At 47.1% G+C, this 18826-nt stretch overlaps 1 protein-coding gene across 10 annotated transcripts; it reads right to left on the bottom strand.

Annotated features, from left to right (window-relative positions):
• Positions 1-1268: 1268 nt before the first annotated feature.
• Positions 1269-18462, bottom strand: Zkscan5 (zinc finger with KRAB and SCAN domains 5). 10 transcript variants are annotated; one of them, NM_001359188.1, is made up of 6 exons: positions 17313-18462; positions 15313-15458; positions 11193-11275; positions 10381-10516; positions 4138-4734; positions 1271-2968 (listed from the first exon to the last, which is right to left on the bottom strand). In NM_001359188.1, exons 2-6 carry the CDS (start codon positions 15410-15412, stop codon positions 1872-1874), a joined length of 2013 nt encoding a protein of 670 aa, NP_001346117.1. In that variant the 5' UTR covers positions 15413-15458; positions 17313-18462; the 3' UTR covers positions 1271-1871. The 10 variants fall into 10 exon arrangements, with proteins under 10 accessions (XP_006504885.1, XP_011239312.1, NP_001346117.1 ...); NM_001359189.1 differs by having other exon boundaries at positions 11193-11258; NM_016683.2 differs by having other exon boundaries at positions 15313-15445.
• Between the last annotated feature and the right edge of the window lie 364 nt (positions 18463-18826).

Below are 18826 nucleotides of genomic sequence, written 5' to 3'. Positions count from 1 at the left end.
GAGGGGAGAAGTCCTGGGTGAGGCAATTGCAGGCGGGACAATCAGCAGAGCGCTTAGTAGGTAATGCGGAGTGGAGCTTGGAAAGGGGGAGGGGCTGGTGATACAGCTCAGTTGGTATTCTAAAACACATGAAACCTTGGGCTTGATCCCTAGGACCACATAAACTCTGGCATGGTGGTACATAGCTGTGATCCCAACACAGGGAGGCAGAGTCAGAAGGATCAATTCAAAGTCATCTTCTATTATATGATACCAGCCTGGGTATTTATACCATCACTCTGTGAATAGGTACCCAAGAGCCAAATTCTTTCATTAAAGTCGATGCCCACCTTATCGGTACACTAAACCCGCCTTTCTTCTCTGTCCTCTCAAAGCCCCTCTCCCATAACCTATGTGACTGGCTGACCAGCACCATCATTTCTCATAAATGTACAAAATAAATCTTAGAGCTGGCCGTGGTGGCACACGCCTTTAATCCCAGCACTCGGGAGGCAGAGGCAGGCGGATTTCTGAGTTCGAGGCCAGCCTGGTCTACAAAGTGAGTTCCAGGACAGCCAAGGCTATACAGAGAAACCCTGTCTTGAAAAAGGAAAGAGAGAGAGAGAGAGAGAGAGAGAGAGAGAGAGAGAGAGAGAATTAAAATTTTAAACAAATTTTTTGTTGTTGTTCCCACCTCCCAACCTCACTTTTTTTGTTGTTTTGTTTGTTTGTTTGTTTTGTTTTTGAGACAGGGTTTCTCTGTGTAGCCCAGGTTGTCCTGGAACTCACTTTGTAGACCAGGTTGTCCTGGAACTGAGACCCACCTGCCTCTGCCTCCTGAGTGCTGAAATTAAAGGTGTGGGCCACCACTGCACCAGTGACTCCACTTTGTTTTCTGAGACAAAGTCTCATTGGATGTCCAGGAATTTCCTATATAGACCAGGCTGGCTCAAACCTCGGCGATATGCCACCCAACTAAGTCAGAGTCTTAGAAATACCATGTGTGTTTGTGCTGGGTGTGCCGTGGCACACGTGGAGGTCGGAGGCCAGCTTGCAGAAGTCAGTTCCCCCTTCTGCTATTCGGCTTCTATGGGTCAAACCTGTCAAGACGTGGTGGCCAGCTCTCGCTGACCTGACCCTCAAGGACTGACTAACTCTGTTGCTAGTAGGATCGAACTGAAAAGAAGGCTGTGTTTCACAAAGAAGCCGTAGACTGGCGGTGTCAGCAAGACCACACCCCCATCCATCCTCTGAACCCCAATTTTACCAAAGAGAGAAACCTCAAGTCAGCTTCTTTTCAAACGTTTTAATAAACAGGATGGGACAATGGCTAGAGTACTCCAGTGGCTGGGGCAGTCGTGTCCAGAGATGTACCAAGATGGGCTTCACGCGGAAGAGTTCCTTTGGAGGGACGACTCTCTGAGTAGCTATGCTGTTGAGGTGGAAACTACAAATGAGCTTATGTCTACTGCACTCATGACTCTTTGTTATTTTTCTGAGCTTCAAATAAACAATGCCATGTCAAGACTTTCCTTTATCCACAGGACCCAGAGGTGTCTGTCTGTCTGTCTGTCTCTCACCCAGGGGTCTCACTATGTAGATCTGGCTGGCCTGGAACTTGCTATGTAAACCAGATGTTTGCCTGTCTCTCCCTCCCGAGGCATACAGGTGAGCACCGCCGTGCCTAGCCAGAGGTTCCGAGCGTAAAGATGCTATCGGAGCACCTGGGATGCTCCAGTGTCCCTGAAGGCTAAGCTCTACCTGACAGGGCTTCCCCTCGTCTGTAGGTCTGATGGTTAAGATGGCTAAGATGCTGTTACACATATGAGAGCCATGGAAGGCTTCTCTAAAGCCAGGCCGCTTCCCAACAGACTCCTGTATGCTTCAGGTGCTTATGGATCTGTCCTCTCGTGGCTACGCAGATGTTTGAAGAGGCTACAGCTCCAACTGAAACTCATTCCACACTCCTTACACTGGAGGGGCTTCTCGCCGGTGTGGATTCTCTGATGTTGACTGAGATGGGACTTCAGACTGAAGCCCCTTCCACACTCATTGCACTGATGGGATTTCCCACTGGGGCAGCTTTTCTGTTGCTGTTTTATGTGCGGACACTGGCAGGTGCTGTCCCTGCATGCGTCGCATTTCTGGGGTTTCTCCGCAGAGTGAGTTCTGTAATGCTGAATGAGGTCAGAACTGTAACTGAAGGCTTTGCCGCAGGAGTCGCACTGGTAAGGCTGCTCCTGTAACTCCAGCTTCTTATCTTTGATCACCGTCAGGTTCCAGCTGTAGGCCTCCTCGCAGATACCGTTCTTCTCGCTCTTCTGGCCCACATGGAGCACTTGGTGTTCAAGGAGGCTGACGTACTGGAAAAAGATCTCACCACACTCGTGACACTGGTGTGACTTGTCTCTAGAGTGGAGTCGGAGGTGCCCGGCGAGATGCGAACGCCTCCCGAAGCCCTTCCCACACTCGTTGCACTTGAAGGGCCTCTCCCTGCTGTGCACACTCTGGTGTTGAACGAGGTGGGACCTCACTCGGAAGGCTTTCCCACATAAGTGACAGGCATAGGGCTTCTCGCCCGTGTGAACGCGGTGATGTTGAGTGAGGTGGACACGTTGGTTGTAGCTCTTCCCACACTCCTCGCACCTGAATGGTTTCTCCCCAGTATGGATTCTCCGATGCTGAATGAGGTGCGCGCTCTGGATGAAGCTTTTCCCGCACTCGTTACATTGGTGTGGCCTCTCTCCTGGAGACGACTTCTTGTGGACATAGCTGAACTCATTGCAGTCTGTCCTCTTTGAAGAGGACTGCCCTAGGGTTTCTTTCATGACAACCCCCTGCTGTCCATCCTGGTGTTCACAGCCCTCACTGTGACCTTCAGCCTGGCAAGCATTCCTTTGGACTTCTCCCGATAGTTCCAGGTCTGCTTCTGAAAGTCCTGGAATTTGCTTAATGTTTAGTTTAGTGTTCTTACTTCTTCTGTCGCTGCCTAAAAGAGGACCAAACACAAAGTTCATCAGCTCCTTTTCAGGAGAAGAATAAGAACAAGGCTAAGCTCTGCCTAACAGGGCTTCCCCTTTTTTTTATTTATTATTTGTCAAAAATAAATAAATAAATAAATAACCAAACCAAACCAAACCAAAACAACAAAAACAAAAAATAAAAAACACCCTAGTGTAACAAGAGGAAGAAAAGGGGACATATGGATGTACTAATGCCAACAGCAATGGAGAGAACGTTAGTATTGAGCCAATGGAAGGAATAAGACAAAAAGTAAAACAAGAAGACAGAGGGAGAGACTTACTGGGTCAGGAAGAGCTATAACCCCAACAGCTGTGGGGCTGAGGCAGGAGGATATTGGGTTTGAGGGTAGCCTATACTACATTGAGTTCAAGGCCAGCCTTCCTGGGCTGGGCTGGGGAGAAGGTAGAGAGCCAGGAGAAGTGACCCATTCCCGTAGTCCACTAGTTGGGAGCCTGAGACAAGAGGCTCACAAATTGGAGGCCAGTCCGGGCTACAAAGCAATCTTAACGTTCAGAAGATGGAGGCAGAAGGATCAGAATTCCAGTGTTAAGACTGCACATAGTCACCGGGCAGTGGTGGTGCAGCACTCGGGAGGCAGAGGCAGGTAGATTTCTGAGTTCTAGGCCAGCCTGGTCTACAGAGTGAGTTCCTGGACAGTCAGGGCTATACAGAGAAACTCTGTCTGGAAAAACCAAGAGAGAGAGAGAGAGAGAGAGAGAGAGAGAAAGACTACACACAGTCTAAGGCTAGTCTGGGATAAATGAGATGCTATCTACAAAGAGAAGGAAATAATTAATGTTTTAAAATTTAAGTTTAAATTAAGAATAAAATAAGCTATAATCTTTGCCCATTACCACAACTCATCTGGTTTTTGTTGTTGCCGTTTTTTTTAGTTTGCTTTTGTTTGGTGGTTATTGTTTGAGGCCAGGCCTCACTATATAGCTCTTGCTGGTCTAGAACTAAGTACACAGGACTAGTTCAGAAGTCACAGTCCTCCTGCCTGCCCTTGCTGCCCGACAGCTAAACTGCGGGCCGAGCACCACCACGCCCAGCCCATCTGGTCTCCCTTCCTAAGCTAGTCAGTGAAGGCCTGCCTCTAGCCACTCCTGGAACGTGCGTGCTCCCCAGACGTACATCTTTGGGATTTCTCTCTGAAGTGGCGCTTCAGATGCTCGATCAGATGCGAGTGCCGCCCAAAGCTCTTCCCGCACTCGTTACAGCCATACGGCCTCTCCCCGCTGTGCACGCTGTGATGCTGCACCAGATGGGAGCTCACACGGAAGGCTTTCCCGCACACCTGACACTTGTAGGGCTTCTCGCCGGTGTGGACTCTCTGGTGCTGAGTGAGGTGAACCCGCTGGTTGTAGCTTTTTCCACACTCCCCACATTTAAACGGTTTCTCTCCAGTGTGGATCCTCCGGTGCTGAATGAAGTTTGAGGCTTGGAGGAAAAACTTCCCGCAGTCACCACATCTGTGGCCTCGTTCGCCATTCGATTTCTGCTTCCGGTTAACATCCGGACCTGAGCGCAGAGGTCTTTTCTGCCTTGGATTCCCCGAAGTGGGATTCACCTGCCACCTCGGCACCATGTCCTTCAGGTCGCTGACTTCGCCGGACTCTGGACGCTGAACACCATTCTTTTCCGTGCGTTCTGCGGCCACCCAGTGTGGGTCAGCTGCATCGGAGACCTGCTGCACCGTGAACTCTAAGTTGCCCTCCTTGGGCTCGTAATCTGAAATGAGAGAAGGGAAACAGGCCAATTAGCTAGTCCCCACATCCCGAGCAAGGGACAGAGGGACACAGTTAGTGAGACCACCTATGTGTTAGGAATGCATGGCTTTGGAAAATGACGATACCTGAAAGCAAGGCTTTAGAAAACAGGGATAGGACACACCTCAATGCAGAAGGCTGTGGTATAGCTCAGTTGGTATAGTGTTAGTCAAGCTACGGGAAGCCCCAGGTTCCACCTCCAGTTGTGGCAGGGCACACCTGTAACCCCTACACCTCCAGGTAGAGGCAGAAGGATCAAAAGTTCAAGGTCATCCTTGGCTACACGGAGTTTGAGGCCAGCCTGAGATGCATGAGCCCCTGATAAAAGAAAGTGAGAAAGGGGGGGTGGGGGGGGGAGGAAGGGAAGGCGGCTGCGAGGGCAGCTGCAAGCCACCATGGCTTGTTTACACAGAGCTGGGCGTGGACCCCAGACCTTTGTACATGTTAAGCAAGCACTCTACCAACTAGACTACAGATGCAGTCTTCAAATTATTTACTCGTTGTTTAAAGTCACTTTCAAATGTGATGAGGTTGTTTGTTTGTTTGTTTGTTTGTTTTAAATTCTGGCCATGTAGGCTACCATCAGAAATTGGCAGGCATGAAAATGAGAGGATGTGGCCTTCTTAAGAATTATTTATTTACTGTTATATATGTGAGTACACTGCAGCTGTCTTCAAATACACCAGAAGAGTATAACAGATCCCATTACAAATGGTTGTGAGTCACCATGTAGTTGCTGGGAACTGAACTCAGGATCTTTGGAAGAGCAGCCAGTGCTTTTATTTATTTATTTATTTATTTATTTTTAAAGATTTATTTATTGTTATATGTAAGTACACTGTAGCTGTCTTCAGACACAGCAGAGGAGGGTATCAGATCTCATTACAGATGGTTGTGAGCCACCATGTGGTTGCTGGGATTTGAACTCAGGATCTTAGGAAGAGCAGTCAGTGCTCATAACCGCTGAGCCATCTCTCCAGCCCAGGCCTTCTTAAGAAGAAGTGTGAACAGGGTGGGAACCCCTGAGAATGGTCAATGTGGGGAATTATGGTAAAGTTGTAAGGGTGGTGGCACAGGCCTGCAATCCCTGATACTTGACAGGCTAAAGTGGAAGGACGATCGGCACATACAAGGGCACATATAGATTAGTAGAACGCAAGAGGTCCTGATTTCAACCCGCAGTACCACAAAGAATAAAAGAAAAACATCAGAAATTAAGAGTAGTGTAGTTAATACGCAGAGTAAACAAGTATGACTGGATTTGAACTCACAACCCTGCCTGAAACCCAAATGGGTACCCAAGGCACACATATACACTACATGCTCTCAAACATGCCTCTGATAACTCATAAGCGCCTCTATAAGTTACGCTAGTTAGGTTTAAATTACACAAGCGTTCTAACTTAAAAGAGAGACAACAAAGAAGATATTTGCATTAATTATAATACTGATTTTTAAAAAATTAATGTGTATCTGAGTATGACACATGTGTACAGGTGAAGACTACCTCAGGTGCCCTGAAATTGGAGTTATGGGCAGTTGTGAGCTGCCTGGCATCGTGCTGGAACCCCACACAGGTGCTCTAAAAGGCTGTGAGTGCTCCTCCCCAGAAGCCATGGTCCCAGCCCAAAATACAGCTCTTTGTTTTTTGGGTTTTTTTTTGTTTTGTTTTGTTTTGGTTTGGTTTTTTTGGTTTTTTGAGACAGGGTTTCTCTGTATAGCCCTGGCTGTCCTGGAACTCACTCTGTAGACCAGGCTGGCCTCGATCTCAGAAATCCACCTGCCTCTGCCTCCTGAGTGCTAGGATTAAAGGCATGTGCCACCACGCCCGGCTGTTTTTTTTTTTTTTAAGATGTATTTATTTATTATATGTAAGTACACTGTACCTTCCCTCAGACACCCCAGAAGAGGGTGTCAGATCTCATTACAGATGGTTGTGAGCCACCATGTGGTTGCTGGGATTTGAACTCAGGACCATTGGAAGAGGCGTCAGTGCTCTTAACTGCTGAGCCATCTCACCAGCCCCAAGATATATTTATTTTTTTATGTATGAGTACTCTCTCTTCATATACAGCTGCATGCCAGAAGAGGGCATCAGCTCATATTACAGATGGTTGTGAGCCACCATGTGGTTGCTGGGAATTGAACTCAGGACCTTTGGAAGAGCAGACAGTGTTCTTAACTCCAGCCCAAAATACAGCGTTTTTAATGTATAATCAATTCATTGAGATGAGACTACCGCTAAGATCTCAACAAATTGATGAGCAGAACACATGCACAAACAAATCAAACTAAAGGAAATCCAGGGAGGGGCTGGTGAGATGGTCCAGTGGGCAGAGGCAGAGGCTGCCATGCCTGACCACCTGAGCTTGTTCCCTGGAACCCACAGGTTGGAAGGAGAGAACCGACTCCTACAGAGTGTCCTCTGACCTCCATATGTGTGCTGGGACGCATGCACACCACCCCTTGCTCCTGGTTAAGGGGTAGGCTGGTCCAGGACTTTCCCTGAGGCCCTGACATATTTTGTTCCTTGCCTAAAACCAGGGACTGGCTTGTCAAGGCCGGTAACAGCCTGGGGCCAGGGCCTTGGGGAGCTGAAGTTTTCTGGATCCTGAGAATTCAGCTTCTGCCCCCTTGAAGGGTTAGGGTCATGAGTCCCCAGGCTACCGAGCAGTAGGTCTATGTGCAGCTGAGACATCCTACACTCCCTTTGTGCGGCTCTGCTTGACTTGACTTCCTGCTGACTCTGTCCCATCGTATGGGGACAAAGGTTCTGCTGACTCTGTCCCATTTTTCCTCCAGCAAGCTGTAAATAAGATGGCATTTTTCTTTTCTTTTTTTTTTTTTTTTGTTTTTTTTTTTGTTGTTGTTGTTGTTTTTTGGTCTGAGACAGGGTTTCTCTGTGTAGCCTTGGCTGTCCTGGAACTCACTCTGTAGACCAGGCTGGCCTCAACCTCAGAAATCCGCCTGCCTCTGCCTCCCGAGTGCTGGGAGTAAAGGCGTGCGCCACCACGGCCGGACAAGATGGCGTATTTCTTAACAAACTTCCGTGAGCCATCATCTTGTGCAAGACCTCCTGATCCCAAGCTTTCCTGTCTTCTTTATTTTCGCATCCCATGGTCCTCCCTCTGAGGTCCCTGTCACTGAAGAATGACCCATTGATTCAGGTCAACCCCCCAAAAATAAGTAAATGCAAAAGGGGGGTGGACTGGTGATATGAGAATGGAAATGGAAAATGCACGAGGAAAAAGGCCACAAAGAAGTAATGACAGGGTTGGAGAGATGGCTCAGCGGTTAAGAGCACTGGCTGCGCCTCCAGAGGTCCTGAGTTGAATTCCCAGGAACCACATGGTGGCTCATGTATACTGGGATCTGATGCCCTCTTCTGGCATGCAGGTGTACATGCAGATAGAGTACTCCTATATGAAGGAGGAAGAGGAGGAGGAGGAGGACAATGACAACGACAACTAATGCCATTGAGATACAGTAGTCACCACTTATACTAAAGAAACACTCAGCAAAGTCCCATATGTTCTCATGGTCAATCTTCACTGTCACCTAGGAAACAAACGTCTGCATGTGTAAGGTGCTTCCGGAAGGTTGGACAGAGGAGGGAAGACCCGCCTTGAGCGTGTGTGGCACACACCCTGGGCTAGGGTTTTGAACTGTATAGAACTCCCTCTGCTTCCTGGCTGTGGAGGTGGTGTGACCGGCGCCTCATACAGCTGCTGCCAGGCCTTCCTTGCCATGATGGGCTTCCTTCTGAAACTGTGAGCCCAAATAAACACTTCTCCCCTTAGGAGGCTTCTTTTTGAAGATCTTGTTCCAGAAATGAAAAAAGTAATGGAGACAGCAGGTTTTTCTTGAATAAGAATTATTCTATTAAGAATTACCCTGGGCTAGAGAGATGGCTCAGCGGTTAAGAGCGCTGACCACTCGAGCATGCCCTGTTTTTGCAATGGACTGGAGTTTGGTTCCTGGCCTCCACATTAGGTGGCTCACAACTACTTGTAGCTCAGGTGGGATGAGAGGCCCTTTTCTGGCACCAGGCACACACGTGGTTCATGTACATACATATAGGCATTCAGACATAAAAATGTAATTAAAAAAATATTACTGCCGAAATTTTGCATCACTGGGTGTGGTGGTAACCACCTTTAGTTATAACACTTTAGGAGTCAGAAAAGCCAATCTCTGTTAGTTTGAAGGCAGCATGATATACATAGTACGTTCTAGGCCATCTACAGTTACACGGAGAGACTCTAACTAGAAAACAAAAACAAAACAAAACCCACAAAATAACTACAACAACAACAACAATTTAGCATCTTCTAGATTGTTAAGCTGGGTTTATTAACTCCAGCATTTGGAAGACTGAAGCAGGAGGATCAGCAATTCAAGGCCACTTGGGTATATATATTGAGACTGTCTCAAAAAAACAGAAACAGGCAGAGAAGATAGCTCAGAAGTTAAGAGTATTGGTTGCTCTTACAGGGGGCATGAGTTGTGAGCACATGGTGACTTACAAGTAGCTATAACTCCAGTATAGCACCCTCTTGCGGCCTCCATAGGTACCCAGCATGCACATGGTACACACGCATACATGCAAGCAAAACACACATATAAAATAAAATAATCTCATAGAACAAAAACAGGGCTGGTAACTTGACTCATCAGATAAAGCCACTTGACTTGCAGGCCCGACAGCCTAAGGTTGATCCCTAAACATAAAGGTGGTTAAACAGAGATGATTCAAAGTTGTCCTTTGCCAGGTGGGATAGCTCACACCTTTAATTCCAGCATTCGGGAGGCAGAAGCAGGTGGATTTCTGTGACTTTGAAGCCAGCCCGGTCTACGAACCAAGTCCAGGCCAATCAGAGCTACAAAGTGAGATCCTGGTCTCAGAAGAAAAAAGAAGTTGTCCTATGACTTCTATATAATGGTATGCAAACACATCGCATATATACACACTAATAAACAAGTAAAAAATATAAAAACTATCTCCCCCATACTAATAGTCTTAATCACACTCTGATTAAGTTAGAAATATTTGCAAACACGTGTTGATTTACTTTCAAAGGTTATAAGGTAAAGGACCAGAGAGATGGCTCAGCAGTTGAGAGCATTGGCTGCTCTTGCTGAGGACCCAGGCTTGATTCCCAGCAACCACATGGTGGCTCGTAAGTCTCCAGTTTCAGAGGATTCAACACTCTCTTCTGGACATCAGGCATTCACATGGTGCACACACATGAAGGCAAGCACTCATAAATACAAAACAAGATAAAAAAAAATTCAAACGATTATAAAGTAAAGCTATAGCGATTAAAGCATGCATGAGTCGGGGGCTGGAGAGATGGCTCAGTGGTTAAGAGCACTGGCTGCTCTTCCAGAGGTCCTGAGTTCAAATCCCAGCAACCACATGGTGGCTCACAACCATCTATAACAGGATCTGATGACCTCCTCTGTGGTGTCTGAAGACAGCTACAGTGCACTTGCATACATAAAATAAATTTTAAAAAACCATGCATAGGTGACGGACATGCTACACAAACTCTTTACAAGATAACAAAACTGGTGAGTCCCCCCCAGGCAGGTGGACAGCTCTTACCCACAGGAGTGGTACTCTCACAATCCTCCTTTCTGCTGTCCCTACCGAGAGACTTCTGGGACTGGTCCAAATGTGCCCATTCCTCCAGGATGAAGGACACAGCTACATCAGCCACATCTTCAGTTTTCACCAACTTCTGAAATGGGAGATCTCTGCTAAATTCCCACTCCCTGTATGCAAATGAGGGCAAAACCTGGGAGCACTAAGTCAGAAACCAGGGGAGAGACCGTGCACCCACAGGGCAGGTATTAATCATAAAGGAAAAGGCCTGAGGGAATGAACAGGAGGTGTCAACTACAGGCAGGCCTGGCAACTAGGTAAATACATCTGCTAAACATGGTGTCACAACCTAGAATCTCCAGGCAAGTACGTCTCAATGAGGGAATGTCTGGATTACGTCAGCCTGTAGACAGCCCTGTGAGGAATCTTTTCCTAATTAAAGGAATAATTTGGGAAGACCCAGCCTACTGTGGGCGGTATCATTCCCTAGGTTAGGTTCCTAGATTGAGTAAGAGGAGAGGGGGAGGGGAGGGGGAGAGAGCAAGAGCAAGAGGGAGCTGAGTCAGCACCCACTGATTTTTCTCTGGTCTGGATTGTGGGTATGATGTGACAGGTGACCACTTGTCTCAAGTTCTCGCCACCCTGATTTCTGTGATTCACTGAGACCTAGAGGGAGCTAAAATAAACCCTTCCTTCCATAAGCTGTGTTCGTCAGGGTATTTTCACAGTAACCAGTAACAACTAGGACAGAAGGGGATGGAGGCTGAGAAGGGGTACGTATTCTCACGAAGGGCAGAAGAGTGCTAGCTCACCTGGGGCCCATCTGAGAGGAGTGAATCTGTCAGCTCCTGGCTGTCCTTCAGGGGAACGGAAGAAACCTGGAGAACAGGAAGGGCTGAGCGTGGAAAAAAGGAATAAGTGAGAGTATCTGGTCAGGTTCACAGTGCTGTCGTGCCCCACCTTTGCCTGAGGACCTGAGGCACCCAAGCTAAGTTCACCTTGGCTCTCAGGAGCCTTGCCATTCTGGGCCTGTGCTCCCCTCTCTTCCAAAACACCAGACCAGCTGGGCATGGTGGTGCATACCTTTAATCCTAGTGCTCAAGAGACAGAGGCCAGCGGATCTCTGAGTTCGAAGCCAACCAGGGACACTTAGTGAGACACGCCCCCTCCCACCTCCCTCTCTCCCATCAACTCCCCCTGTCTAGAAACAAAATCTTAGTCTCCTGCTTTAGTCAAGCTAATCCCTCCTGGGCTATCCCTCAGTAACAGAGGCACTCAACTGTGCTTAGGGGAAACCTACACTCCCCAGACTTTCACAGGTTTTTAATGTGCTGACAAGTTACCTTCAGATCTCAGCACAGGGCAGATTCTGTCTTCCTCTAATGCCTGGACTAACCAGATCCTCCTGCCTCAGCTTCCCAAGTAGCTGGTATCACAGGTATGTGCCACTGTACCCTGCAGTATGGACTGGTCTATTGACAAGGCCTAATGAACAAACACAGTTTAGTTTTTTAGTTTTTCTTATTAACCAACTTAAGATGATTTTAAGAGTAGGATTAAAGCCAAGCGTGGCTGAGCATACCTTTTAATACCAGCACTTAGGTGACAGAGGTAGGCAGGAGGATCTCAGTGAGTTCAAGGCCTACTTGGTTGACATAGTGAATTTCAATACAGCCACAATAGAGCTACATAATAAGACCCTGTCTCAAAAACAGAGAGAGAGAGAGAGAGAGAGAGAGGCTTCCTAAAGAACAAAAAAGAAATTGTTTTACAACTAGAATGACGCTTATCACATGTAACAATTCTTTAAGATTTATTTTTATTTTATATGTAAAGGTACGGTGCCTCCACGTTACATGCATGCACGGCCCACAGAGGTCAGAAAAGGGCATCAGATCCCATTGGAATTAGAGTTACAGACAGTTGTAAACGGCCATGTGGATCCTGGGAAGCAAACCTGGATCCTCTAGGAAGAGAGCAACCAGCTGACTCTTCACCACATCAGCCCCATATGTAGTATGCTCCATCTCAGCACGGGTTGACAAGTGACTTGCCGTGAGCGTCCACATGGACACTAAGAGAAACCCACTAAGCATTGTTTATTCACCGTTCCCAGCAAGGCCACAGAGGATACAGTGGTAAGAATGGAAGCTCACTGGATGCTGCTCTGTCAACTTGACACAAGCTGGGGGTCATCTAGGAAGAAGGCCTCTTAATTGAGAGAATGCCTCCATAAGCAAGACTATAGGGTATTTCTCCATTGATGACTGAAGCGAGAGGGCCTGGGTCACTGTGGGCAGTGCCACCCCTGGCCTGGTGGTCCTAGGTGCCATAAGAAGGCAGGCTGAATAAGCCCTGAGGGGCAAGTCAGCAAGCAGCACTCGTGCCCAGCCTCTGCTGCAGCTCTCGCTTCCAGGTTCCTGCCCAGACTTCTCTGGACAATGGACTCCAAGCTATAAGATGAAATAAACCCTTTCCTCTCCAAGTTGTTTTTGCCTATGGTGTTTCATCACAGCAAGAGAAAGCTAATTAAAACAAGAAATTGGGCTGGGTGGTGATAATGAACAGCTTTAATCCTAGCACTCAGGAGGCAGAAGGAGGTAGATCTCTGTGAGTTCAAGGCCAGCCTGGTCTTAAGAGAGAATTTCAGGACAGCCAAGCAACACAGTGAGACTCCCATCTTGAAAAACAAAATAAGCAAGCAAACAAACAAACAAAAACCCCAAACAACAACAACTAAAAACCCCTCAAACCAGGAAATCAGAACCAGGAGTGGGGTACTGGTATGACAGACCTGACTATGTTAAAAGAACTATGGAATTCTTGATCAGTATTGAATCATTTAACACAAAGAACTTTCCCAAGTGATGTTTCCCAACAAGATCTTGGATAATCCCATTATTCCAAAAGGACAGTCTTGCATAATAGTGATCTTTAGGGCTAGAGAGATGGCTCAGCAGTTAAGAGCACTGATTGCTCTTCTAGAGGTCCTGAGTTCAATTCCCAGCAACCACATGGTGGCTCACAACCATCTATAATGGAATTCAAAACCCTCCTCTCACCAGAGGAGAATGACAGTGTACTTACATACATAAAATAAACAAATCTTTCTTTTAAAAAGTAATCTTGCCGGGTAGTGGCGCACGCCTTTAATCCCAGCACTCGGGAGGTAGAGGCAGGCAGGTTTCTGGGTTAGAGGCCAGCCTGGATAGCCAGAGCTATACAGAGAAACCCTGTCTCGAAAAACTGAACAATAAACAAACAAACAAACAAAAAAACCAAAAACCAAAAAAAAACCAAAAAACCCAAACAATTAAACAAACAAACATGGTGTGGGGCTGTAGAGATGACTCAATGACTAAAAACACATACATTTCTTGTAGAGGACCAGAGTTCAGTTCCCAGCACCTACATCAGACAGTTCACAAGCACCTGTAATCCAATGCCTTTTCTGACCTCTGCAGGTAATGCATGCACATGGTATACATATATATGCAAGGAAAACATTCGTGTGTGTCTCTGTGTGTGTATAGTCCCTATACTTGTTGCAGAAAATATTAAAAAAAGAACCGCCATGTTCCCGCTCCATCCAGCTACTCTCTATCTGCTGGCCAACTCTCCACCAGCCAGAGTTCTGTTCTCTTCGCTGCCACACCAGCCCCACACAATGGCCATCCACCCCGAGGTCAGCCGCCACAACACCCAGCAACCCCGTAAAAAAAAAAACAAAAAACAAAAAACAAAGAACTCTAGAAGCTTATAATTAACAATTATAATTTATATATCAGATTTATATATCAATAAATTCTCAATTCACAAGATGCCAATACGATAATTTCAAAACCAATTGATAATGATAAAAGCTGCCCACCTAGATCAGACAAATTATCCCAATTATTCTATTCTTTATGATATCATATCTACCTGTGGCTATTTAAAACCACGCAGAATCTGCATCTTCATGTCCGTCGGTCTCCATCTTGCCCTCCCCACCCCCCAGCTCTCTTGTCCTCTCTGCCTCTCTAACTCTTAGCTCCGTCTCCCTTTTCCGTGTCTAATCACAGGCCTCCTGCTGCACTACTGTAGTCTCCCCTCCCCTAGCCTGAAACCTGCTTGCTCAGGGGTGGAGCTTCCTGCTCATTCGTTCTGCCACGCCCACTGCTGGAACCTGCAGAGCCTCACACGTGCACCTTTCTACTGGACCAGAGATTATTCGGCGGGAATCGGGTCCCCTCCCCCTTCCTTCATAACTGAGTGTCGCAACAGTAAAATTTGAGCTTTGATCAGAATAACTGTCTTGGCTACATTTCTTTCTCTCGCCACCTAGCCCCTCTTCTCTTCCAGGTTTTCAAAATGCCTTTCCAGGCTAGAACCCAGGTTGTGGTCTGCTGGCCGGACACAACACACTACTATTTAAATAGATCAGACAGGGAAAACCTTGCCCCATATACTTAGCAACATCATCTTCATTATCGCTTTTGCCATACTTCTGCTTTTGGAGGGGGTGCTGGAAATGAAATGGAACTAAGGGTAAACTCTACCACCAAGCTATGCCCTGACCCTATTATAGCGTTCTTAGTTTTGTTTTTGAGACAGGGTGTCAAGCAGCCCAGCCTCAAACTTGCAACATAGCCAGGACGACCTTGCTGATCCTCCTGCCTCCACCTCCTGTGTTGGGATCGCAGGTGTGCTCCAGCATGGTTTACAGGGCACTGGCAATGGAACTCATAGCTTGCGCTCTAGGCGAGCACACTGCCAACGGACCCATATTCCCAGGGCCCTTTTCTGGATTTAGAATGAAAGTCCAGCATATAGTCAGTCCTCTCAGGGGAGCCCCCCAGTCCACACTCCAGGCCCTCCTTGCCCATGTGACCAGAGTCCCCATCTTCTAGTCACATTGACTACTGACTGCACTGAACGGATGAGCCTCACCATTTTCTTCCAGAAGATTCTGTGACTCTCGCTCGGGCTGGGCCTCCACAGGTAGACACTGGTGACTGAAGGACTCCTGCGTGGCTCCGGGTGGTACCATCTTCTGAGGAAGTACTTCGGGACTTGTGGCAATCTAACAACCACAACTACAACCAATCAGCAAAATTACAGATGGGGATGGGAAAGAATCCATTAGAGTCCATTAGACTGCCACCTGTCCCCTGGTCCAACACTCACCTTGTGTCTACAATGAGCCAATTAAGCAGCAGTTTAAGTATGGTTTATTCCTACTGGGAAAAGACTTCCATGAGACATACCCACATGCAAATACTTCGTCTTGAACTTCATGTTACATGGGAAAAAAACCCACAGCTACAGGACAGAACGGATGCGCTCCATCTTAGCCTGAGAGGCTAAGGGAAGTGATCATTCCGTAAACACCTGAACGAGGTTAAGAAACTGCTGGAGAGTTGACTCTGAGGTTAAGAGCATTGGCTGCTCTTCCTGAGGACCAGTGTTAAGTTCCCAGCACCTACGTAGTAGCTCACAACCATATGTCACTCCAGTTCCAGGAGATCTGACACCCTCTTCTGACCGCAGTGGGCCACGGGCATACATGTGGTATATATACTTACATACATTCAGGCAAAAGTTGCATACACATAAAATAAATCAAATTTTTTAAAAGAAGAAGAAGATGCTAGAGAGATGGCTCAGTGGCTAAGAGCGCTTTTGCAGAGGATCCAAGTTCGGTTCTCAATAAACACAGTAGTTGGCTCACAACTGTCTGTAACTTCAGCTTTAGGGAACCCAATGCCTTCTTCTGGCTTCTGAGGGTATCAGCACAAGCAAACACATAGTTTAAAATAAAATAAAATAAAATAGGACTAAAGAAGTGGCTCAGCTGTTTATAGAGCATTTGTTGCTCCTGCAGAGGACCTGGGTTCAATTCCTAGCACCCACATGGGCGGCTCACAACCATCTACAACTCTAGCTCCAAGGGACATTAACGCCCTTATCGAGGCTCCACGGGCACATACATACCTGCAGGCAGAACACTTATACATACACAATAAATAATTCTTTTTTGGGGGGGGGGTCGAGACAGGGTTTCTCTGTATAGCCCTGGCTGTCCTAGAACTCACTTTGTAGACCAAGCTGGCCTCGAACTCAGAAATCCACCTGCCTCTGTCTCCCGAGTGCTGGGATTAAAGGCATGCGCCACCATGCCCAGCTACAATAAATAATTCTAAAAATCTAAAATCTTTTTTTTTAAGTTGCTGAAGTAGTGGTATAGCTATGTGTGAGAAAATAGCTGAAGCCATATTAAAGGCAGTACATCAGAACACATTCTAAATGAAGCAGTCTGTCAAAAAGCGAGTTTAAAACAGACTGAGGAAAGGTTTTCAAAAACTGCAGTGAAGAAAGGATTCTAAAAGCATGAAACCCAGAAACCAGGAAATAAAGAGTTAACCTGGGGGCTGGAGAGATGGCTCAGCAGTTAAGAGCACTGACTGCTCTTCCAGAGGTCCTGAATTCAATTCCCACCAACCACATGGTGGCTCACAACCATCTGTAATGGGATCTGATGCCCTCCTCTGGTGTGTCTGGAGACAGCTATGATGTACTCACATAAATGGAATAAAAGGGTAAAAAGAAAAGAAACACAAGTAGGGAACGTGAGCTTAATTTTCAAAGAAGAAGGGCAGGAGTAGGAAGAAACACATTATTCTTTAAAACTCATTACATGTTGGGTACAGTGGCACACGCCTTTCATCCTAGCATTTGGAGGGGCGGGGCAGACACAGGTGGATCTCTGTGAGTTCGAGTCTACATAGAGATCTCTGGTCTACATAGTGAAATCCAGAACACCCAAGGATACATAGTGGGGCTGTCTCAAAAACAACAGCAAAGCCAGAATATGAACGACTGAAGCACCACAGGGCTAAGACTGCATGGCAGCTCCTTCCTCACTGTCCCCGTTTCCTCTTGCAACGCACCTGTTGTCTGCGCTCCTCCAGCTCTCTCTGGATACTCTCTATCACAGCCACGGCTTCTTCCCCACTCTCGGGGTGATGCTCTCTCACCCAGGCCTGAAACTCTTCAGGCAGGATGGTGAGGAACTGCTCCAGCACCAGCAGCTCCAGGATCTGCTCTTTGGTGTGCAGCTCCGGCCTCAGCCACTCACAACAGAGAACCCGGAGCTGGCTGAGAGCATCGCGGGGTCCTGCTGCCTCATGGTACTGGAAGTGCTTGAAGCGCTGGTAAAAAGTCTCAAGCACTGGCCGGTTGTATCCCTGCATCCAGGAGCAGTCCTCTTCTTCTACTTTCACTATGAGAAGGTCTGCTTGCTCTTGCGAAGTCTCAGCGGGAGGCTCTAAGTGTATAACTGCCCTGGATTCTGTCATTATCATTCCAACTGAAGAGTCTCTAGACTCTAGCCCGTTACACTAACCCGATTTGTTCTCTGCTCTTCTAAAGGGCACTTTTTGTAGTGAACAACCTTACTGGAATGTCTGGAATTATTATTAGCTAAGAGAGGTGGCAACGACGTCATCTAGACTAAAGAAAAACCACTCAACAAAGTCATTCACTTTAAGATATAGAGAAGTTAGTCATCACTTCTCCCATAAAACAGCTAATAGCGACTACGTCCAGATTTTAATAACGTAAAAAAAAAAAAGGCCATTAAAAAGTGACATCAGGCCCAACTTAAAACAGTTTTAAAAATGAGAAAGTCCATATCTCATATAAATAACGGGACAAAATTATTCCAGACGGAGTCGTTTCTTCTCTCGATCATAAGCCAAACTGAAGTCAGTATAGGAATGAAACCCATTAAAATGGTCATATCTCATTCTGGCTTTCAAGCCATAAGAGCTTGATAGATAAACGAAAGACTTCATTAGTTCTATGAGAAGTACGGTTATACTAAAAAATTTGGACCTGGATTCTTTGTAATAGCTCCTGACCTGGAGACAGAGACCAGCCGGGTCAAGGTTAGGGACAGGACTCCAGTGTGGACACAATGTCCTACCAGCTCCTCTCCAGTCTTTAAGTCCCGGGGACCCAAAGATCAAACTCCCCGCAGCCCAGGCTTGGAAGATGGAGTTCTCACAAGCCAAGAGAGAGGCAAGTCCGACACTTTCCAACAGTTCATCGCCGGAAGTAACCAAGTACGAGCTTCAGCCATAAATCCCACCCCCAAGAGCGCTTCCGCAGCCTCTCTAGGAATCCCGGAGGTCCTAGCAGCACAGCGGGAAGGAGGAGCTACTCCTGAGCCCGCCCCCTTGTGGAGCTGACCAATCAGTCACCCTCAAGCAAGAGGCTACAAGAGCCTGGGGAAAATAGAGCTAATCTATTTCCCACCCCCAAAACCAGAGCATGGGCTTAGCTCAAGGGTAGGAATCTAGGGGGCCGGTCGGGGAAAACAAACAAACAAAATAGGTCCACCCTCTCTCTCCTCTGATTGGTCGAGCACAGCCTCACCCACCCACCCACCGCAGCACTCTGG

This window comes from Mus musculus, chromosome 5 (assembly GCF_000001635.26).
Source record: "Mus musculus strain C57BL/6J chromosome 5, GRCm38.p6 C57BL/6J".
NCBI classification, from domain to species: Eukaryota; Metazoa; Chordata; class Mammalia; order Rodentia; family Muridae; genus Mus; species Mus musculus.
The sequence above is the reverse complement of the archived record's forward strand: the minus strand, read 5'-3'. Positions and strand labels throughout refer to the sequence as shown.